Raw genomic sequence first — 19,431 nt, 5'->3', positions numbered from 1 at the left:
GAAGTGCCAGCAACAAGCTAGGGTTACACAGACAAGAAAACCTGTGCTGGAGGAAGAAAGGTAATCCAACAGAAGGTGTAATAGGTGGCAGGGCCAGCACTGTGGCGTAGTAGGTTAATCCTCCACCTGTGGCGCCAGCATCCCATATGGGTGCCTGTTCTAGTCCCAGCTGCTCCTCTTCTAATCCAGTTCTCTGCTGTGGCCCGGGAAGGCAGTAGAAGATGGCCCAAGTCATAGGGCCCCTGCACCCACATGGGAGACTGGGAAGAAGCACCTGGCTCCTGGCTCCTGGCTTCGGATTAGCATAGCTCCGGCCTAACGGCCATTTGGGGAATGAAGCAATGGAAGGAAGACCTTTCTCTCTGTCTTTCCCTCTGTCTGTAACTCTACCACTCAAATAAATAAAAGAAATCTTAAAAAAAAAAAAAAAAAGAATAGGTGGCTGCTGCTCTTGGTGGGAGTTCTAATGGCTTCGTGGTTAGCTTCTGGCTTACACAGGAAGTCCCCCGGGCCCAGCAGGTTTCCTTCAGAAGAATGAACCTGGACACACTGGGCCACGAACTCCTGGACAGGCCACAGGCTAACCTTCACAAGTGCAAGGTCAACGTGAGGTGGGGGTGGGGTGGGTTAGGGTAGCCGAAGGTCAACAAACCACTGGGGGGAGCGCTTGGGCTTCCAACGGCACCCTAGCTAGGTGATCTGCTTTATCACCGATCCAACCTCCTTGATTTCTCTCCCCTTACTGACTCTGCTCCAGCAGCTGTTGTCTCCCTGTGGATCACCAAACGTACCAGGCAAGCTCTGACATCCGGCTCTTCGCACCTGCTAATTCTACTGGGGCACTTTCCTCCCAGATACTCAAAGGCCTTGCTCCCTGACTTCCCAGCCTGCTCAGTGCTCTGCGCCAAGGCCACACCAAGGCAGCTCTCACTGACTTCCCTCCCTACTTTACTGCTCTCCTGGGCACCTGTCACCACCTAACACTGGCACCTCCAGCTCTCTGCCCATCTCCCTGAGCCGGACTGCTGTGCGTTTGGTTCACTCCCACATGCTCAGTGTCCAGGACCGCACCTGCTGGGTAAATGGAAGGGATGACACAAGCGTGAGTGCACCATGGCCAAAGCTACACCTTGGGAAGCTCACACTTGAAGCCAGCCAGAAAGTGGGCTTGGGGAAGTGTCTGACCGAGAGCTCGGTGAACATCGACGAGGTCAGAGAGGCCAGTCGGGCCAGTGAGGGAGCTGATGATGAGACAGATGCCTAGGGTGGCAGGAGACACAGACGGAAATATGGAGGTGGGGTCGGGGGTGAAGACTCCACTGGGTCTTTGCCACGGCTGGAACCATGAGAAGCGTGGGATGGAGAGAGGAGTTAGAGAGGGCCCCTGGGGGATTCACGTGTGGGGAGTTGCTGGGGAGAGGTGGAGGGTGGGGTGCGGACCCTGGAAGCCTAAGGAGCAGGCACGCAGGAAGGGTAACAGATGTGTCTAAGGAGGAAGCAGGAAGGCAGGACCAGAAAGCGAGAGACTCGGCATCTGGCAGGGCCCGGCGAGCAGCACGGTGATGGGGCAGAGCGGGCAGAGTGCAGGGAGCTGGGCCGGCAGAGACGGCAAGGTAAGGGAGGGCTTCAATGGCACCCAGAGCCACACTGTGACAGAAGTCAGCTTCTCTTCGCATTAGGATGAGAGAGGCTGAGCCTGTCGGGGCCCCGGCAGCCGAACAGTGCGTGGAGCAGGGAGGGTGAGAGACAAGGAGGAGGGGTGCAGACAACAGCAGGAAACAATGTGGGGCTCAGAGGCTGCAGCTTGTTTCCTCGGTGAAATCAATGCAGTGTGAGGCTGTCTCGGCTCAATAACTGATTAGCAATTTTTAATTACGGGGAGGTAATTAATTCAAGGAGGAAGCAGCAGTTCTGTGAGGCACACCATGCACGCTGAGCTGATAACACGCCTGCACATGTACAGGGGCTCACACCGGGGGCCTTCTTACACAAAGCCCACAGGAAACATCCAAAGAACACAAGCATTTGTTTTAGGTCTTGTTTCTTGATTCTGGAGGCAGATACTACAAACCGGATAGCTGAGCTCCAAGGGATGCGGGACAGAGGCCAGTGTGGGGGCTGGGAGTGGACGTGCAGCTCGGCCGGCTCCTAGGCACGTGCAGATGCCAGCAGAATCCGGGGCCAGGAGCGACCATGAACATTACTTTTGTCCTTGAGGTCTTAGAGGAGTCTCGGAATGAAGTAGCCTCTGCATGATGCCCTGGGACAGGGATCCTAGGGGTTGGATCTGCTTTGCTCTTGTCCAGGAGGCCAGGGGCAGTACCCCGATCACATTGGCACCCTCACATTCTGATACATTCAATACAAAGGCCAGACCCGTGTCTGTGGTGCTCACGTGAAGGCTGGGAAGGGGTCAAGCACAGAGACTCCTTTGCAGGTTGAGAGGAGCAGCAGCAACCTCTGGACTGAAGTGTGGGTAGGGCTGGGCGTGGCAGGGCAGCTGCACGGACAGGAGAGGGAGTCTGGAGAAGACGTGGGGCGGCTCTGAGAGTCAGACAGGCTGAGGGAGGCCTCTGCCTGCTTTTGACCCCAGGCTCCACGGGCAGCCTCTGGGAGCCACCAAGTTTCCCACTGTTTCCTTGGAGGGCAGAAAGTACTCTGGTCTTCTTAGGTCCAGGGCCTCCGTGGTTTGAGATGATGGAGCCAGCTTTCCCTGGAGACCACAGCTGGGTTTCCTGCTCATCTGCAGGGTTGGCAAGTCCAGGCCAGTGGCAGTGCCTGAGTCCCACCCCCGCCATGGCTCAGAGCCAAGGGTGAAGTGACCGCATGTGCCAGGGTCGTGGGTTGCCACTGATGACAGCCCCAGAGCTGTGGTGCCTTTGAAGGGCTGGCTGCTGCAGTAGAGCCTGGACCCTGGACTTGGCTATGCCTGTGACTGAGAGACCCCGCCCCCGCCCCAGGAAATGAGCAGGCTGCACCTGTCCCTGGCTTGGCACACAAACCTCCCCCCAACCCCCCAGCTTGCTCTGGTCCACTGTCTGCTTTTACTGCAGCTTTTCCCCTTGTGTCTGCCAGGACCTACCCTTAAATCCTTAGCTCTGCCTGGAGACTGTAGCCCTAGACAACCATCATACACACACACACACACACACACCCTTCGACACCCTTCAGGGTCCATCTCGGACATCTGCTCTCCCCAAAGCCTTCTCTGAACATGTCCCTCCCACCCTGGGGCTGACATTCCCTGACAGACTTCCAGGACTCCCACCAGCCTGGGAAGCAGGGAACCTGGCTCTCCCCTGGCTTCTCTACTGCCTCCTAGAGGCTTGGGTGACTCATGACCTTGCCATTCAAAGAGCAAGATGGCCAGGGAGCGTGAGCATCAAAGCCTAGTTGTTCACTGAATGGACGTGGAGGACCACCGTTCTCCCCCCAGGCCCCCACTCAGCACGGCGACCTCAGCTCACAGACAGCATCGTCACACAGGCAGGCGGGGGCTGATGACGTTTGCGACGACGACATCACCACAGGTGCTGTTAGGATGGCTAGGAGCAGGGTGCCCACTAGGCGCCAGGCACTGCTTACTTCGCACTCACCTTTCTCCACCAGGCAGCTACTTCACTCTTTCCATTCTGCACAGCAAGTGAGCAAGGCTCAGAGAGCGTGTGTCCTGTCCAAGGCGGCACAACTGACTCACTATCCCACCGACCTGGGCCTCAGACTCCAGCACCCCTTGCTGTAGGGAATGCTCTGGCAGAGTTCACCCCAATTCCCAGCAGCACCTGCCAACATTCCAGCCCTGCAGCAGGGCCTCACACATCCCAGGAAAGGAATCCCCTGCTGACGGCCAGGCTGGGCTGGCACAGAGACTTTCCCTGGCAGGGCAGAGGGACTTAGGAATCCAGAAGCGCCCCACCCCGGGGGTGGGGAGCTACTCCAAGTTCCTAAGGCAACAGAGTTCACAGTAATAACAACAGGGACAATGTAACAAGACAAAGGGCAGCTCTTCCTAAGCAAGATGCTGAGCTTTTATGCCTGCTTAGTCACACTTGATGGACCCTGTAGTGTGTTCTACTTTCTTTCTACAGATGTAAATCATTTCCTCTGCTTTCAGTAGCTTGGGAGCTGCTGCCTGAGGCCACCAGAGCACCTGCAAATGCCACTCGGCCAGAGGCAGCTACCAGCCCACCCCGGGAGCTGAGCCTCTCACTGGCTTCTCTCTCCCATGCTTTCCAGGTTTGCTCGGAACATTCTATCACCCTGCATAAAACAGCCCGGCGGGGGAGTGATGCTGGAAAGGCAAGCTCCTCTTCCTGAACCGCATGAGAGACAAAGAAAGAACTCAAACACAAGTCTGTAAGTTAGAGCACCAACCAGCATGCACGCAGGCACGCGGGGTCACACGACAACTTCTGCAACACAAACTGACAAGTTGCTCGTGGGGCCGCCCCACGTCTTGGTGCCCTCTCTCGGCAGTGGGTGGCTCTGAGGACGACAGAACTCTAACTTAGCCCCAAGAACAAAGAGGCGCGACGTTTCCCCCTCTCCTCTCCTTGCCCCTGACTTTTGGGGACCAAGACTCTTCTGACTGAGAGAGCTGGGATCAAAGCTGCAGACCGCAGCTCAAACAGCACTTTGGAGTTCAGCTGGATTTTTGTACGTGCTAATGAACCCTAAATGACAGAATATTTCATTCTGCATTCACCAGGAATCCCATTGCCATAGCAACCAGGATGTAATAACCAAAGTTTTCTTACAAAAGGGGCAAGCAGCACAGCCTCCTCTTGCTGAGCAGTGTGGGCCAGTCCCCACCCCCACCCAGTGCTCTGCAGAAGCTCAGGCCCCACAGACACGGAGGCTCGGGCCAGCATAATCCACCCCCACCCCCTTTCCCTCGGGCTCCTCCCACACCAGTGCCATAAGGATTGCCTTACTATTAGCTTCGGGGGCACACAGAGTAGCAGAGAATGAAGTCATAACTCTGCTTCGTGAAGTCTGTTAGGAACAGAGAATGGCAGATGGATGGTTTCAGAATTTTTGTTTGGGGGAAGATGTCTTTAAGCTGCTGTCTTAGTGACTGACTCTGGAAAATTCGGGACACAGCTGATGACAAACTGCCACAGTGGGACTCAAGGTGGCAGTAAATATTCTGCTGCGATTGAGAGGCGGGGACTGCGGAGGAAGTTGGACTTCACCTCCTCTTTTCTCCCCAAACCCCATTCCCCTGCCTCCCCAGCATGGCCTGCACCACTGCTGTCTCCCTGTTGCCTGCTGGCACCATGGTCAGTTCTGGTGAAAATGCAGAATTGCCCACGTGACAGTGCCCCCACTCCTGAGGGTGGGCCTGCCCTCCCGCCCACCAGGCCTCTCTGGAGGAACGCCAGAAGAGGAGGCAGCCTGGCCCTCCTGACTGCTGGGACCGGGGCTGACCCCAGCACCAGGCTCTGGAGTTTACTCAGGGAGCGCGGACCCAGGGCCAGGTCTGCAGCAGACAGACCCTGGCTCCAGCTGGGCCTAGGGGCTCACACTCAGCGCTTTCCTCACCGACTTCCCCTCTACCTAAGCCATCCAGGCTCAGAAATACCCGCCTAACCTCAGGACAGAGTCCTTGTTCCCGTGTCTCTGCTGCAGGCCTGCGGCCACACTGGGTCACAGCAACGCTGACAGCAGGCGTCAGGAACACCCAGCACCTGCAACCCGCCAGGCACTGAGCTCGTGGTGTTCCCACAGCACGCTCTTCTCTGTGTTTCTGGAGCAGGCAGTGCTGCCATCAGCCCCATGATGCAACTGAGGCAGAGGCCCAGAGACAAGAACAGAGGCACCCAGGGCTGCACATCTGGGAAGTACTAGAGCCCAGACGCAACCCAGGGCTTTCACGGAGCCACGGGCACTGCTCTCCCCCAGAGAGGGATCTTTGGGAGAGCAGCACCTCCAACATGAGCGGGTGAAAATTTCTAAGTCCCGTGAAAAACTTAACGAATTGGAAGGATTCAGTGGACAAATTCAGTCAACCGGAAGCAGAAGTGACTATCATCTGCTCAAGGCTGGCCCCTTCCCTCCCCAGCTCGCCCCATCCTCCCTCCCCCAGGCAGGTTTGGTGGGTTTGTTTCTGCCCCCACCCCCACCCCACCCCATGAAATGAGAAACACTGTTAGAGTAACAGCCAGCAGTGAGGGGCGCGGTGCACAGTCTGATGCCAAAATAAAACCTTCAGAAAGATGCAATTTGGGGCAGATCGGAAACAGAGAATGGAACACGGTCTCTGAAATCCAACACAGCCAATAAAGCTGGAGCAACCGGGGGAGCGTCGGGAACGGCAGTGTGCACAACACAGAGGAACGGGCAGGTGCGCACCAGGCGGCGCCTCCAGACCAGGGCTGTTGCTTCTCCCACACCTTGGCCTCGCTCCCATCATGCATCTCATGCTTTCGAATGCACCTCCGTGTCAGTGACCCGAGCTCAGCCATCAGAGTACCCAGCACTACCGCCTTCGAGGCTAAACGCGCCTTTCCAGAGCCTGCCTGCTCCAGCACCTGGTGCTGCCCCTGCCCCTGCATCAGGGTGGGAGGGCAGCCTGTGCATGGGGGCAGGTGGCCTGGGCTCCCTGCCTTGGCTGGGAGCAATGCGGCACACATGTGAGTCACACGTCACACCAGCCTCGGGCTGGGGGCCCGTGACGGGGAGGCAGCAGCTCGGCACTTTCGCTCTCGGAGCCCAGCCCCTCGCGGTGCCCACTGCACAGAAGTCCTTGTGCGCCAGCATCACAGGCACAGGGCAGGTCTCCATCCTTAGCCTTCCCCTCCTTCCTTGCCCCCACCCCTAGCAGGTCTCTGACTTCACTTCCCATGCCCCCAGCAAGGTCTTTATGGGCCTGCACCCAGCTGCCCACATTCCACCAGTGCCTTCTACACATTCCTCAACTTCCCCACGAGGGGCTGTGCTGTTGAAGGGCAACCACTGCTTCTACAGAGCGTGGGGTGCACGACCTGTGGGGGCCACCCCACCCAGGGATGCACATTCTAACTCTTACCCCCCCCCCCCAAGCTTCCGTGAGCCAGGAAGCATCTGAGTGTGAGAGGCCCTGGGCTGGGTGCAGAGACCTGATGGGTTCAGATGATAGTCCCCATGGCTGCCTGCGGCTCTTCTCAACGTGGGAGCGGACGCCGCCCTCCTCTCCCCACCCAGCACGAGTACAGAGCCTGAGCCCTTCGGCCCCAGTGCCCCAGACACTTCCTCATGTGCCACAGGCCCGCCTGCCCTGTTCACACGTGTTCGGAACAGGAAAGCCGTGTGATACTTTCCCATCTGCAACAGCTCCAGGCCATGCGGACATCGCTGTGCTAGCCCCACGCACGGACAGCGCAGCCTCCTGGCTCAGGGGACCCTGTCTGAGGGGTAAACAAGTTTCCTATTGCCACCGGGCAAGGGCCCCGCCCATGAGGAGAGCTGGGTGACAACTGGCCATCTGGTCCCTAATGGACACACGTTCTGCGCCTGCCTCAGCTGTGCCTCCCTGGACTCTGCCCTCCGAGGAGCCTCCTCTGAGGGCAGGGCACTCTGGACCACAGACACGGTCACACCTTACTGAAACGCCATTGCTGCCACTTTGCACCAGCATGGCCGTTTTCCATCTTTACTTCCTTTATCCACCTAACCTGTAGACTACAGCACAGGCTCACTCATCAACGCACATGAAGACATGGACCCCAGAGCCCGGAAGCGTAGGGGCCAGGGGCCAGGCCTACCTTGGAGGAAGCAGTTCTTGCTGTGGGTGACGGACAGCCTCTTCCCCAGCAGGCAGGCTGCGCGGTGGAGCTCACAGTGGTTCTCGTAAAACCTGCCGTCGGAGCCACACACGGGCACGTAGCTGGGCCTGCACACCTCCAGGCAGCGGCATTCAGGCTCTCTGCTGGCCCCATTGAGCACACATCGGCTGCCGCGGCTGCAAAACTTCTTCCCGCAGGAGGCCAGCGGCCCATCGTGGCCAGGAAGCCCTGCCAAGCACAAACACAGAGTGTCAGTCGCCAGCATGGTGCAGCGGGTAGCAGGCAGTGGGCACGGGCTGCCTGTGGCTCCATCTACCTGTGAAGACAAGGTTAGCTGTGGTGGGGCCTGGGGGCCTGGGTGCCCGACAGAGTCCCTGCCCCTCCAATAAGGAGCAGCAGGGCTCAGGTTTCAAGCTTTGGGCATGAGGGCTTGGATAAGCTCTTGCTCGCGACTCCTGTTGCCGTGTGAAAATGAGGACACTCAGCCATTCTACGCTCACCACGCAGTGCCTTACAGAGCAGAACAAAGCCTGTGCCCACTGTGTCCAGGCCCCAAGCCAACAGCCTGACTGCACACCTACTGAAACAGATGATTTAAAAAAAAATCGTTCCCCCCTTCTCTCCCTCCCTCTTTTCTTTCATTATGGGATGCCTCTGACCCAGGCTGTGTGCTAGGAACCATAGGAGGCCCCGAAAGGAACAAGACATGACCCTGGCTCTCTCTCTGTCATTCTGTTAAGGGACGACACACATGCGCACATAACTTAGATCTGAAAGTGACAAGGACCACAGAGAACATCAGGCAATGAGCCATGGAAGCCCAGGGAGGGCAGCATGGACCCCAGGGACTGAAAGAATCAGGGTTCTCCCTGGGCCACAGCAGGTGCAAGCCAGAGCTCCCCTGGCCCATGTGCCTCATGGGAATGGGAGTTCTGCACAAGAGTGAGAGGAAGAGGGGCGGCAAGAGGTGGTTCTAGGAGACTTAGCCAAGCAGAGGAACTCAGGTGGGTACCAGAGACAGTGGGGAGCGAGCGCAGGGTCACGAGAGGAACTGTGGCTTAAGGAGAAAGTGGGACCCTAAGTGTTCAGGATAGGGCTGGGGAGACAGGTGGGTGTTGCTGTCTGGGAACACGTGATTCTCTGTGGTCAGCCTGTGTCCGTGGCCCTGGCCTTGCTAGCACTGCACTATAGCCATGGGCAAGAAGGCTGAGATGCTGGGGTGTCCCCTGATCTCAGCACACACCTCAGTGACCTCAGGCAGCGGTGCTCAGAGCTCACACATCACAGAGTTGGTGGCTTCTTTCCACAGGAGCACACGTAAGTGAACGGTCAGCCAGGCGTCCACAACCGATGCTGTATTCTACTCTATCAGGGTTCCACAGACCAAACAACTGTCACGCGTCGCCAAAGGCAGGAGTTGGAAGTTACAAAGGGATAGTAAGATGCGAATCGTTAGAACACGCATGCAGATCTGGTGGCCACAGCAGGCTCTGCTTTAATTAAATCTTCAAAACACTCAGCACGGCAGAATGGCCCAGTAGTGAAGGCTCAGCTCCTACCCCATGGCATTAAAATGTCTAAGGAAGAAAAGGATCTCTCTTCTCTTGTTTCCAGTAAAGTCTGCATGTCATCATCACAGATTTGAAAGGACAAAAAAAAAAATCATCTATTGGCAGATTAACAACTTGATTCAATAACTCATTTAAATTCTCCTAGATTTGTCAAGCTAGGAAATATTGACTTCTCTTGAATCGTAATAAACCAGGAGGTCAACACCTCTTTGCAGAGCGTAACAGTGCAGGCCCTCAGAAGGCCACGCTGCCTTCCTCCACCTACTCTGCTAATGCACGTGTCACTGCCGGTGTGGCCAAGGCCGGGTGGCATCCCTCGGCCACTCTGCAGAAGGCAGCGGGAGGCGGCTGCTTGGCAGGCAAGGCTCTGCACTGAGGCCCCTACTCGCTGAGTTTATGGTTCCTTTGCCACCAAGTGTGTTTGATCAGCACGATTCTCCTGGGTTGTTGGAAAATTGTTACCTGATAAAGTGCTGGCGGCTATCAGAAGAAGCTAACACGGCTCTAAAAATACCAGCCTTTGTTGCTCTCCCCAGACAGGGCCAGGACACACAGCACTGCTGCTGGATCCCTGTTTGCTACACTGCTCCGTGCAGCCGGCTGGCAACCAAGTCCCTGCCCCGTTCTGAAGACGCAGCACCTGTCCCCGAGCCCCCGGCTTCTCAGAGCCTGCTTCGTGGCTTTTGCTGGGACCGTGCTGTCCCGCCCCTCAACCTCAGCTCCCCTAACCTGGCTAAACCGGCTCCAGCTCACCCTTGGGGTCTGCTTCCTAGGAGGCACTCACACTCGCTCCAGCCCGAGCGTCCTCTCTCTCAATCCCCACGCTCTGCCCCAGACACTGGCCTCTGGAGCCCAGAGCTGTTGGCCCTTTGTCCTCCGGTGATACCAGGACACTCAGGTTTAAGAGACGTCCCCTGTCTCCTCCAGTGGGGTTGGAGGGAAGAGGAGGTTGGAGGTGGAGCTTCTGTGTTAAAGGGAACCAGGCTCCTTGAAGAAGGCACTTGAGAGACCATCTAATCCGGGCAGTCATGCCAAAGCCAGCTCACCATGGACAAGGGAGAACCCACTGCAGCCGACCCTCTGCTCTGAGGCATCTACAGGTGCACAAAGTGGGGACTCCCTCTGAGTGGCCACGTGTGGCGAGCACGCAGGTGGGACTGCTGCTGCAGCCCTCCCCACAGGGAATGCTCAGAGAGGTCAGCGTCACGAAAACACCTGTCCCAACTGTGGCCGGGGAAGTCGTCAGGAACACTCAGATTATCCCTGACACGGAAAGCGGCTCTTGGCAAATATTTGCTCCCTAATTATGTGCAATTCCGGCAAAAGTGCTTTAAGCCGTGCACATGCCCTTTACAACGGCTGTGCCAGCAGGCTCTGCAGGGAGCTGGGAGCACCCCAGGCGCGGTCAGCCCCGAATCACATCCACCACAGCCACAGGTGGTCATCCACCGTCTCCACACGCTGACCAGAGCAGGGGATGGTCTCACTAAAGCAAGCCCTGCGTCGCCACTTCCTTCCTGTCACTAGCACAGAATGAATTCCCCGCTTCTACGGGGAAGACAATAAAACAGTAATGAGAAAGCTAACCAGGTGAGACCACCGGCGACGGCCTCCAGTATTTACGAGGACAACCACGACGCACGCGAAAGCTACAGTGTGCTAACTCACAGTCATAAAGAAAGCCGTTTACCCGGGTTAAGGCCTGATCATCTTGCCAAAGCAGCTGCTTTTCAACACTAATTAGGTGTACTGCACACAGTCAGAAATGGGGTCTGTTACCTTACAGTCATGGTGCAGGAGAAATGAGTCCATTGTACCGCTCGGTGCCGTAGATGGCCTTTGTGAGTCTCATAGGGACCCGTGCTAAGAATGTCACAGACCAGAGGAGGGGAGTACAGGAGCGGCACCCTGAGCTACACCACCAATGGAGTGCTACCTTGTTCCCCTGAGCAGGGACCCTGCCCTGTTGCTTCTTCCACACTGCCCACATCCAAGAGCACACAGCTGGGTCATTTGGCTTCCGGTCTCCGACTCAGGTTCTCCGACTGGCTCCTAGTCCAACGCAAACCAACGAGTGGTCCCTTCCCAGGGACTGTGTCCCAAATGACACGTCAGGGCTGCTAGGGTTTGAAGTCCAAAAAAGAAAGAGCTTCTACCTGCTGGTTCACTCCCCAAATGCCTGCAACAGCTGGGGATGGGCTGGGCTGAAGCCAGGAGCTAGGAATTCAATCTAGGTCCCCCGTGTGGGTGGCAGGGACCCACACACTCGCGCCGTCACCTGGTGTCTCTTTCAGGGAGCACCTCAGCAGGCAGCTAGAGTCAGGAGCAGAGCGAGGACTCGAATCCAGGCACTCTGACCTGGGATGAAGGAGTCCCGACTGGTACCTTCATCACTAGGTTGAACACTTGGCCCTCACGTTAAGATATAACTGCCGTTATAACAAAGAGGCGGGGCTTTTGAGAGGTGATGAGTGGATTCACGCCATCCTTGGCACGGGTTCCTGACGGAAAGTGTGAATCCGGCTGGCTCCCACCGCTGCCTCTCAGGCACTTCTTGCTATGGTATGACACAGAACAAAGGCCTCCCAGAGGCTGGTACCTGCTCTTGGACTTGCCAGCCTCTGGAACCCTGAGCCACGTACACTCCCACTGCTCAGAATCCCCCAGCCCCTCACGTTCTCCTACAGCAGCAGGAAACGCACTAAGACCAGGAGAAAGTCAGCGGCTTCTGCGCTGTGGGTGCTGAGTGCCTGCTGGTACTTCTTAGCCCGTGCAGCTTCTCCGTGTCTGAGAACTGACCTCCAGTGTGATGACTGACGAGAGCCCCACCTCTCCCCTGGCAAGGGCTCAGGTGGGCTTGCTCCAGACTGAAGTTGGAGGCACGTCCTGGGCTTCGTCCCACAGGTTACTGGTGTTTCCAGGCACCTGGGCTGCACCCCCATCATCTCATCTCACCCCACTGCGAAGTCACAGTGAGGGGAAAGGGTGGCTGAGGGAGACTGCTCCCCACAGGCCAGGAAGACCAAGACGTGCCTGCAGACAACCAGAAACTGTGCTGCAGCCTCCAGAACCCTGGCCAGCCACAGCAGCTGCACCCAGCTTCTGCAAGACAGGGGTGCTGTACAGCGACCAATGGTCCCTTACACACGGAGGTGGGAGGCAGGGAGGGAGAACCAACCCAGCTCCCACTGGCTTACTCCCCAAGTGTCCACACAGCTGGCACTGAGGCAGGCAAAGCTACGTGCTGGGAACTCCATCCAGGTCTCCCAGGTGTGTGGTAGGCAGCTGCCCGTCACGGTCGACATCAGCAGGAAGCTGGAATCAGAAGCCAGAGCCGGGAACCGAACCCAGGCATTCTGGTACAGGAAGCAGGCATGCTGACGGATAACTTAACCAGTAGAGCAATGTCTACCCCTATACACTTTGTCTTTAATGCACTGCAACCAACTCACTGGGGGGCTGCAGCCCTTACCCAGGTCATGGTCACGGTTCTTGACGACCCAGAGCTGGGGACTTGCTAGTGAAAAGCCATGCGTGTGCAGCTCAGACTCCCAGATGTGCCCAAGGTTGCCTGGATACAGAGACCACCCATGGGCCTTGCACGGGACTGCAGAGTTTGATTTGTGTGCGAGTCACTCAGAGCCCCAGCTTCCCATCCAATGTGACTTCTACACCCGATGCGGGATGGCGGTGACAAAGGAGTGCTCCAGGTGTGACCACCTTCCAGCTCTCCAGCCACCTACTCACCCAACAACTGTGTACTCAGCACCTAGGACACACCAGCCCCAGTCCTAGGTGTGTGAGTTACTGTGCCCAGGGCACCTGTGCTGGTGTTGGGAGACACAGACAATGAACAGCACGCAAGTCAATGTGACAAATGTGGACCGTGGGAAAGGCCAGGAAGGAAAGGGGCAGGTACATTTGCATCTGGTGATCAGGGAGGCCTCTTTGGAGAGGTGAGATTGGCTCAAGACCTGGATGTGGGGATGCCCTGGAACTCCTGGCACAGGGCAGGAAGCAGGCACGAGAAGCGGCCTGGCTCCATAGCAAACCCCGTCGGGGACAGCCAGTCCACAGGGCCCTGTGATGCAGAGGCAACGCTGCCTCCCCCTCCCCACCTGTGCCACCTGGGGAAGTGGGCCAAGACCCCATCCCCATGATATTCCACACACCCAGCTCCACTCCGGAATGAATGAGGCCTGTGCTCCAAACAACCGTCCAAGCCAGAGAGCTCTCGGTGTCCCTGAGGGAGAACAGCCCTCCTGCGGCTCCCACCTCAGGCTCCTGGATGCCCTGCGCCCTGGGGCTGCCTCACGTCCACCTCCAGCCTCTAAGCCTGATTCACCCTTAACTGCTGGGAAGACATCTGTAATTCCTGCTCAGGGTTTGTGCATGTCGACGCCCAGGTGGAGATGGCAATGTTTAAAGTAACCACTATTTTGTGGAGGCACGTCAAGTGCCAGTGTCACTTCCTGCCCTGGCAAACCCTCAGACCCCATGACCTCATCTGACAGCCCAGAGAAGCAGACACACTCTCTGCGGCATGAACAGATGCCCAATTTAGAGATTAGGAAACCTGAGTCCGGAGAGACTTGCCCACAGTCAGGCAGCAGGTGGGTGGTGGAGCCTACACTCCATTCAACCTCACTCCTCACCCCTCATCTGGGATACTCTGCTCAGCCGGGGATACACTACCCACTCTGGGGGGACACGGGAGACTGCCGAGGGCTGGGGTGCTCCCCTGTCAGCCACCCTGGCCTGGAGCAGCTCTGCCGATTGCACAGGCAGCGGCTCCTCTGAGGGTGGCAGCTGACACCACTGCAGAAAGCAGCCCTGCTCGGCGCTATGAACACTGCAGGCCAAAAGCCCCTTCCTCGCTACGCGGGGCACGAGGCCAGTAACCCTCCTCCCCGTGATACTTCTCAACTCCGGCACCTTCCTGCTCCCACCCCTGCCGTTCCAGCTGAAAGCGGACAGGTGACCGCCAGGCAGGTGGGATGGCCTCTCAGCGGGCACAGATGGCTTCAAACCCAATCGCAGTTCACAAAGGCAGAGTCTGACCAGCTCTGGAAGGCCTGACCAAACGGCAGCTCCCAAAGTGTTGACTCAAACACGGGGGGTCCACCGCTGAAGGTAACGCCTGGGGTGTTGCACACAGATCCTGCACAGAGGCAGGACACACCAGCCTCAAGGTACACCACAAAGTCACCACCAGAAACGCTTGGAACAGAGACCGAAGGGAGCCGGGATCTGTCAGCATCCGTGGGCACAGAGCGTCCTACGTGCTGCCTCTGCTGGGCAGTGTCAGGGCAGGGCTTCAGGCCGAACCATCCTTCTACCACCTTACCCACACTGCTACCTCAAGAAACCGACTGAGTGCCTGCCCTAAGGGGCCCCAAGGAGGGAAACCATGGGTCATGGGAGACCTTGAGGGTGATGTGTGCACCAGAGCAAGGGGGTGGCTGAGCCAGGCTGGTGAATGACCGCCAGGCCAAGAAAACCACGACCTGTGAGGTTTATCCTCCCCCCAGAAAGAATCATTTGCATTTTTTTACACAAACAAAAGCACCAGTTAACAGGGGCCATGCAGGCCTCGAATCAATGGTGAACAGTGAGTAGAGCAAAGATGCGAGCCTCTTGCTTGGACCCTGAACAGGAATCCAGGATGATGCACGGGGTCTGCCGCTCACCTTCTGCCCTATTCCCCCAATTTCAGACAATTTTCTCAGCAACACCCACGTGCCCACAGTGGCAGGTGTCACCCGAGCCAACTGCCCATGGCTCTCATCCTTCTCCCTTACCTGGGGGCCCCTGGTTACACAAATGCCCCCCAGAAAGGGACGAATGTGAGGCCCCAAAATACGGAGTTCACTGAGTCAGAGCCGGGCAGAGCGAGCGGCCTGTGTGCCAGCCTCGGAAGTTCCCACGGTGCTCCCGTTTAACCCCGGCCCAGCCAGTCCTGTGCGCCTTAGCTCAGTAGCTGTGGGACCCGGGCACACCCCACCCTCTCTGGTTTACTGCAGAATGAGGATGGAAATGGTCTCGCCCTGCCAGACCGGCACTGAGGAAGCAGTGAGTTCATTAGCAGACACCAACAGCCTGGGACCCAGGGAACGTCCTGGAATCACCAGGACAGGGCAAGAGGGCGCAGCTGCACACCAACAGCTGGGGTCCCCGCTGTCTCGAGTGGGACGGCCTCTTTGGCAAGGTGGATCTGTTCCCATTGTAAGTATCCACGGGTCTTCAAAGGCAGGCCCCAAACAGCCAGCTTCAACAGATCCCACAGAAAAGCCGCCCCAGCAGGTTCTCTGGCCTCAGGGATTTGCCTGCCCTGGGCAGAGTCTGCCCAGTACACAGGGTAGGGCTGCCCGAGGACGGCCACGGGCTCTCAGGGTGGCGTGACCCACAGCCCACACTCTCCGCGGTGCTGCCGGGGACTCACCAGGGCCCTGCCCTGCCAACGGAAGCTGGATCTCAGTTTCTTTTTTATTTATTTGATAGAGCTAGACAGTGAGGGAGAGAGACAGAGAGAAAGGTCTTCCTTCCGTTGGTTCACCCCCCAAATGGAGCTCAGTTTCAAAGGCAGCCCAGATGCCAATGCATCTCAAGAACCACCCAGGCCCACTCCCCGGAGTGCAGCCTAGCTTGTCCTCACCCTGCTGGGGGGCCCCTCGTGCCAAGTCCCGGCTGCAGGGTGCCATGCCCCCAGCAGCTCCCACCCAAGGCAGGCTCCTAGGCTGCTGGCTGGCACTCTGCATGCCTCACTGTCGTCAACGTGAGCCCCCCCTACCCCCCGCTCCTCTGGCTCCCCACACAGAGCTGCCTGCCCTGCGGGCGCCACAAGGCAGCCCGTGCACCTGCCTCCGAGGAGGACACGGTGCAGACCCGGGGATCTGATCATGCGAGGAGAGCCATGGTTTAGGGGCACCGACATGGGACCACCTGTGGAGACTGGAGACGTGGGGTCCACAAGGCACGCCTCGTGCACAGGTGAGCCTCGGTTTCCTGGGTCAGTGCGCCCACCTGCGGCCTTAGGAGGGCTCCCGCGGTGGACGAACCGCCCCACGCCTGCGAGTCCAGGCGGCGCCTCAGCGCCCGCGTCCCCACTGGGATGTCCTCTGGCCACAATAAAACTACACAAATCCTTCCTTCTCCTCTTTCCCAGTGTCCGCCCTGTCCAGTTACCTCAAAGGGCTTCCTGCGGAGGGCGGAGCCGCACACCAATACGAAGGGCGCGGGCTCCCTGCCCCGGGAGCCTGCCTTCCACAAAGCGCCTTGCTTCACGGCTTTGCTTTACAGCACTTCCTCCCGAGAGGTTCCCGCCCCCTCCCCTTTTCTTCACCTCCAGCCGCTTCCGCTTGCGTGTGTCTCTGGTCCCAGACACCTCCTTCTCCCTCCAGTACCAAGCTGCCCTGTGATGGTCCCCGGCTCTCCGCCTCCCTCCGACGTGGAGCTCAGGGCCCCAGATGTCGCCGCTCTGCACAGGACGCGTGGCTGCTTGCCCACGACCGGGCTGTTTCCCGCATCTCCAGCGAGGAGCCACTCCAGGGCTTGACGCCTCAGGCCATCCCCATTGACTTGAGGGCTTCCTGCGGGATCACCCAGCCTGGGATGGCTGGGTCAGCTCCTGCCACCTAGTTTCTCAAGGCTTTGGGGTACAGAGCTCGGCTGTCCCTGCTGCACGCATGCCGCCCCAGGCAAATGCGTTGCCTTGATGGGATCATTTGTCACTCGTGTGTCTCACAACACGAGCTTCTCCTTGATTGCACTTGCAAAGAAAAAAAAAATGGGAGCTGAACGACAGTGCCTAATATTAGCACAAAGCATGACTGTTTTCTAACCAGTAGGGTGTCAGTTTCTCCTCTCAGAGCTGGGCACTTTTATCACAGTGGGATTTGCAGCCACACTACTAGGGAAAGGATAGCATCTAGAGAAAGCTTGGCAACATTGTCCCATGGATCATTTCACTGCTTCCATTCTCAACTCACACCTCTGGCTCCACTGAACCAAGCAGCTGGTAAGGCCCTGACAGGAGGGCATGAGGGTTGGAGTGGGGCGTTGGCCTGCTCTACCCCTGAGGCCAGTGAGCACGTGCTGCCCAGGGAGACTCCACAAGGACTCAATAGCCTGTGTGCTTCCACAGAGACCCACAGGTCCGTGGCCACCGCTGCGGTCACTCTGCTGGACGCTGTTCTTGAGGCTGCGGCTGCCTTAAGGTAATCAGGCACCCAGACTTCAAGCCCACAAGCAGGCAGTGGAAATCGCCGTGTGTAGCAGGAGGCTGCACCTGCGCAGCCACTGGGGACAACCAGAACAGAGCTGCTGGAGCAGAGGGGGACAACCCAGACAGAACAGAGTATCAACCCCCAGGGCAAGGAAGCATGGTGTTGGTTTCCGTGAAGGAGCCATGATCTTTCAACCCAAAAGAAGACCAGAGGATTTTAGGAGGGAATTGTCACTATGGAGTCGCAAATTAGTGACTTCCAAGATCAAGTAGAGGAGGTATCTCAAAACCCAAAGCAGAAATAAAAATGAAAGAAAAATCATTACATATAACAGTCCTTCTAGATAAAACTGTCAAGGAAAGGGGGGCCGACACTGTGGCACAGTAGGCTAAGCTTCTGCCTCTGGTGCCAGCATCCCATATGGGTGCCTCTCTTCGGATCCAGCTCTCTGCTATGGCCTGGGAAAGCAGTGGAAGATGGTCCAAGTGCTTGGGCCTCTGCACCTGTGTGGGAGACCCGGAAGAAGCTCTTGGCTCCTGGCTTCAGATGGGCCCAACTCCAGCTGTTGTGGCCATTCAGGGAGTAAACCAGCAGATGGAAGACCTCTCTCTTTGACTTTCCCCCCCACCAACTCTACCCCCTCAAATAAACTAATTAAATCTCAAAAAAAAAAAAAAACCTGTTAAGGAAAAAAGAATTGAAGAAAATTCTGTAAACAGGTCAATCTTTTTAAGATTTATTTATTTGAAAGGCAAAGTTAGAGAGAGAGAGAGAAAATGGGGGTGAGAAACAGAGATAGAGAGGGGAAGAGAGAGAGGGAGAAAGAGAGATTTTTCTATCTACTGGTTCAGTCCCAAAATGGCTTTAATGGTCAGAGCTGGGCCAGGCCAAAGCCAGGAGCTTCATCCGGGTCTCCCACGTGGGTGTGGGGGCCCAAGCACTTGGGCCATGTTCTACTGCTTTCCCAGCCCATTAGCTGGGAGCTGCATCAGAAGTGGAGCAGCTGGGACTTGAACCGGCGCCCATATGGGATGCTGGCACTGCAGGAGATGGCTTAACCGACTGCACCACAGCTCTGACCCCAGTGGGTGAGTCTTAAGTAGTCGATCACAAAGTGTTTTCAGTTTATATCAGGAGCCAGGCAGGGACACTTGTTATCACTATTTTCATGTGAAAAGAAAATATAAAACAAGAAAATGAAATGATCATTAAGAGTTGGAAAAGGAAGACAACTGTCTTCGGTGATTATGCACTGGTATACTCAGCAGACCAAGAGAACAGTGAAGAATATGAAAATCATAAGGACAGATGATAAATATGTCAAAGGAAATCATTCTGTTCTGCTTTAGCAGTAAATAATTAGAAATGGAAAAAGAGTGAAATGGTCCACTTCTAATACTGCTGAAAACCATAAAATATTTACGACTAAATTTGACAAGAAGGCCATAGAATCTATATGAAAAAGACTATAAAATCTTACTGGAGGTCATAAAATAAGATTTGAACAAATGAAAAGACTTTTCTTATTCTTGAGTGGGAAGATGGAAGACATGATAACAAATCTATAAATTTAATGCAATCATTTTAGAATTGGATAAAATCTTAAGAAGTTTATTTGAAAGAATAAGTGCCTGAGATGACCGAGAAAAATACGGAAAGAAATGGTGAAAGGGAGTGTGCCTTCCTCTTGGCTGATCGGACCAGAGAGCTGCTTGGTAAAGTATTGAGGTAGGAATGGACGGATCAATGACATGGACAGAGTAGTAACGCAGAAGAGAGGATCCAGAAATACATCACCTGGTCTATGAAAACTACACATGACGAGGATGACCATTCCGACAAGAAAAAGAAAGCTGCTTGATGAATCAA

General features: G+C 56.5%; 1 protein-coding gene across 1 annotated transcript in view; it reads right to left on the bottom strand.

The window, feature by feature from the left end:
• Nucleotides 1-19,431, bottom strand: part of FSTL4 (follistatin like 4) — a 347,488-nt gene that overhangs the window by 164,051 nt on the left and 164,006 nt on the right. Inside the window, exon 3 of the mRNA XM_062189768.1 lies at nt 7,746-7,994. Within this exon, the coding sequence (XP_062045752.1) occupies nt 7,746-7,994 (249 nt within the window). The remainder of the gene's footprint in view (nt 1-7,745; nt 7,995-19,431) is intronic.

The sequence above is a fragment of the Lepus europaeus genome, chromosome 4 (genome assembly GCF_033115175.1).
Source record: "Lepus europaeus isolate LE1 chromosome 4, mLepTim1.pri, whole genome shotgun sequence".
Classification (NCBI taxonomy): Eukaryota; Metazoa; Chordata; class Mammalia; order Lagomorpha; family Leporidae; genus Lepus; species Lepus europaeus.
The sequence above is the reverse complement of the archived record's forward strand: the minus strand, read 5'-3'. Positions and strand labels throughout refer to the sequence as shown.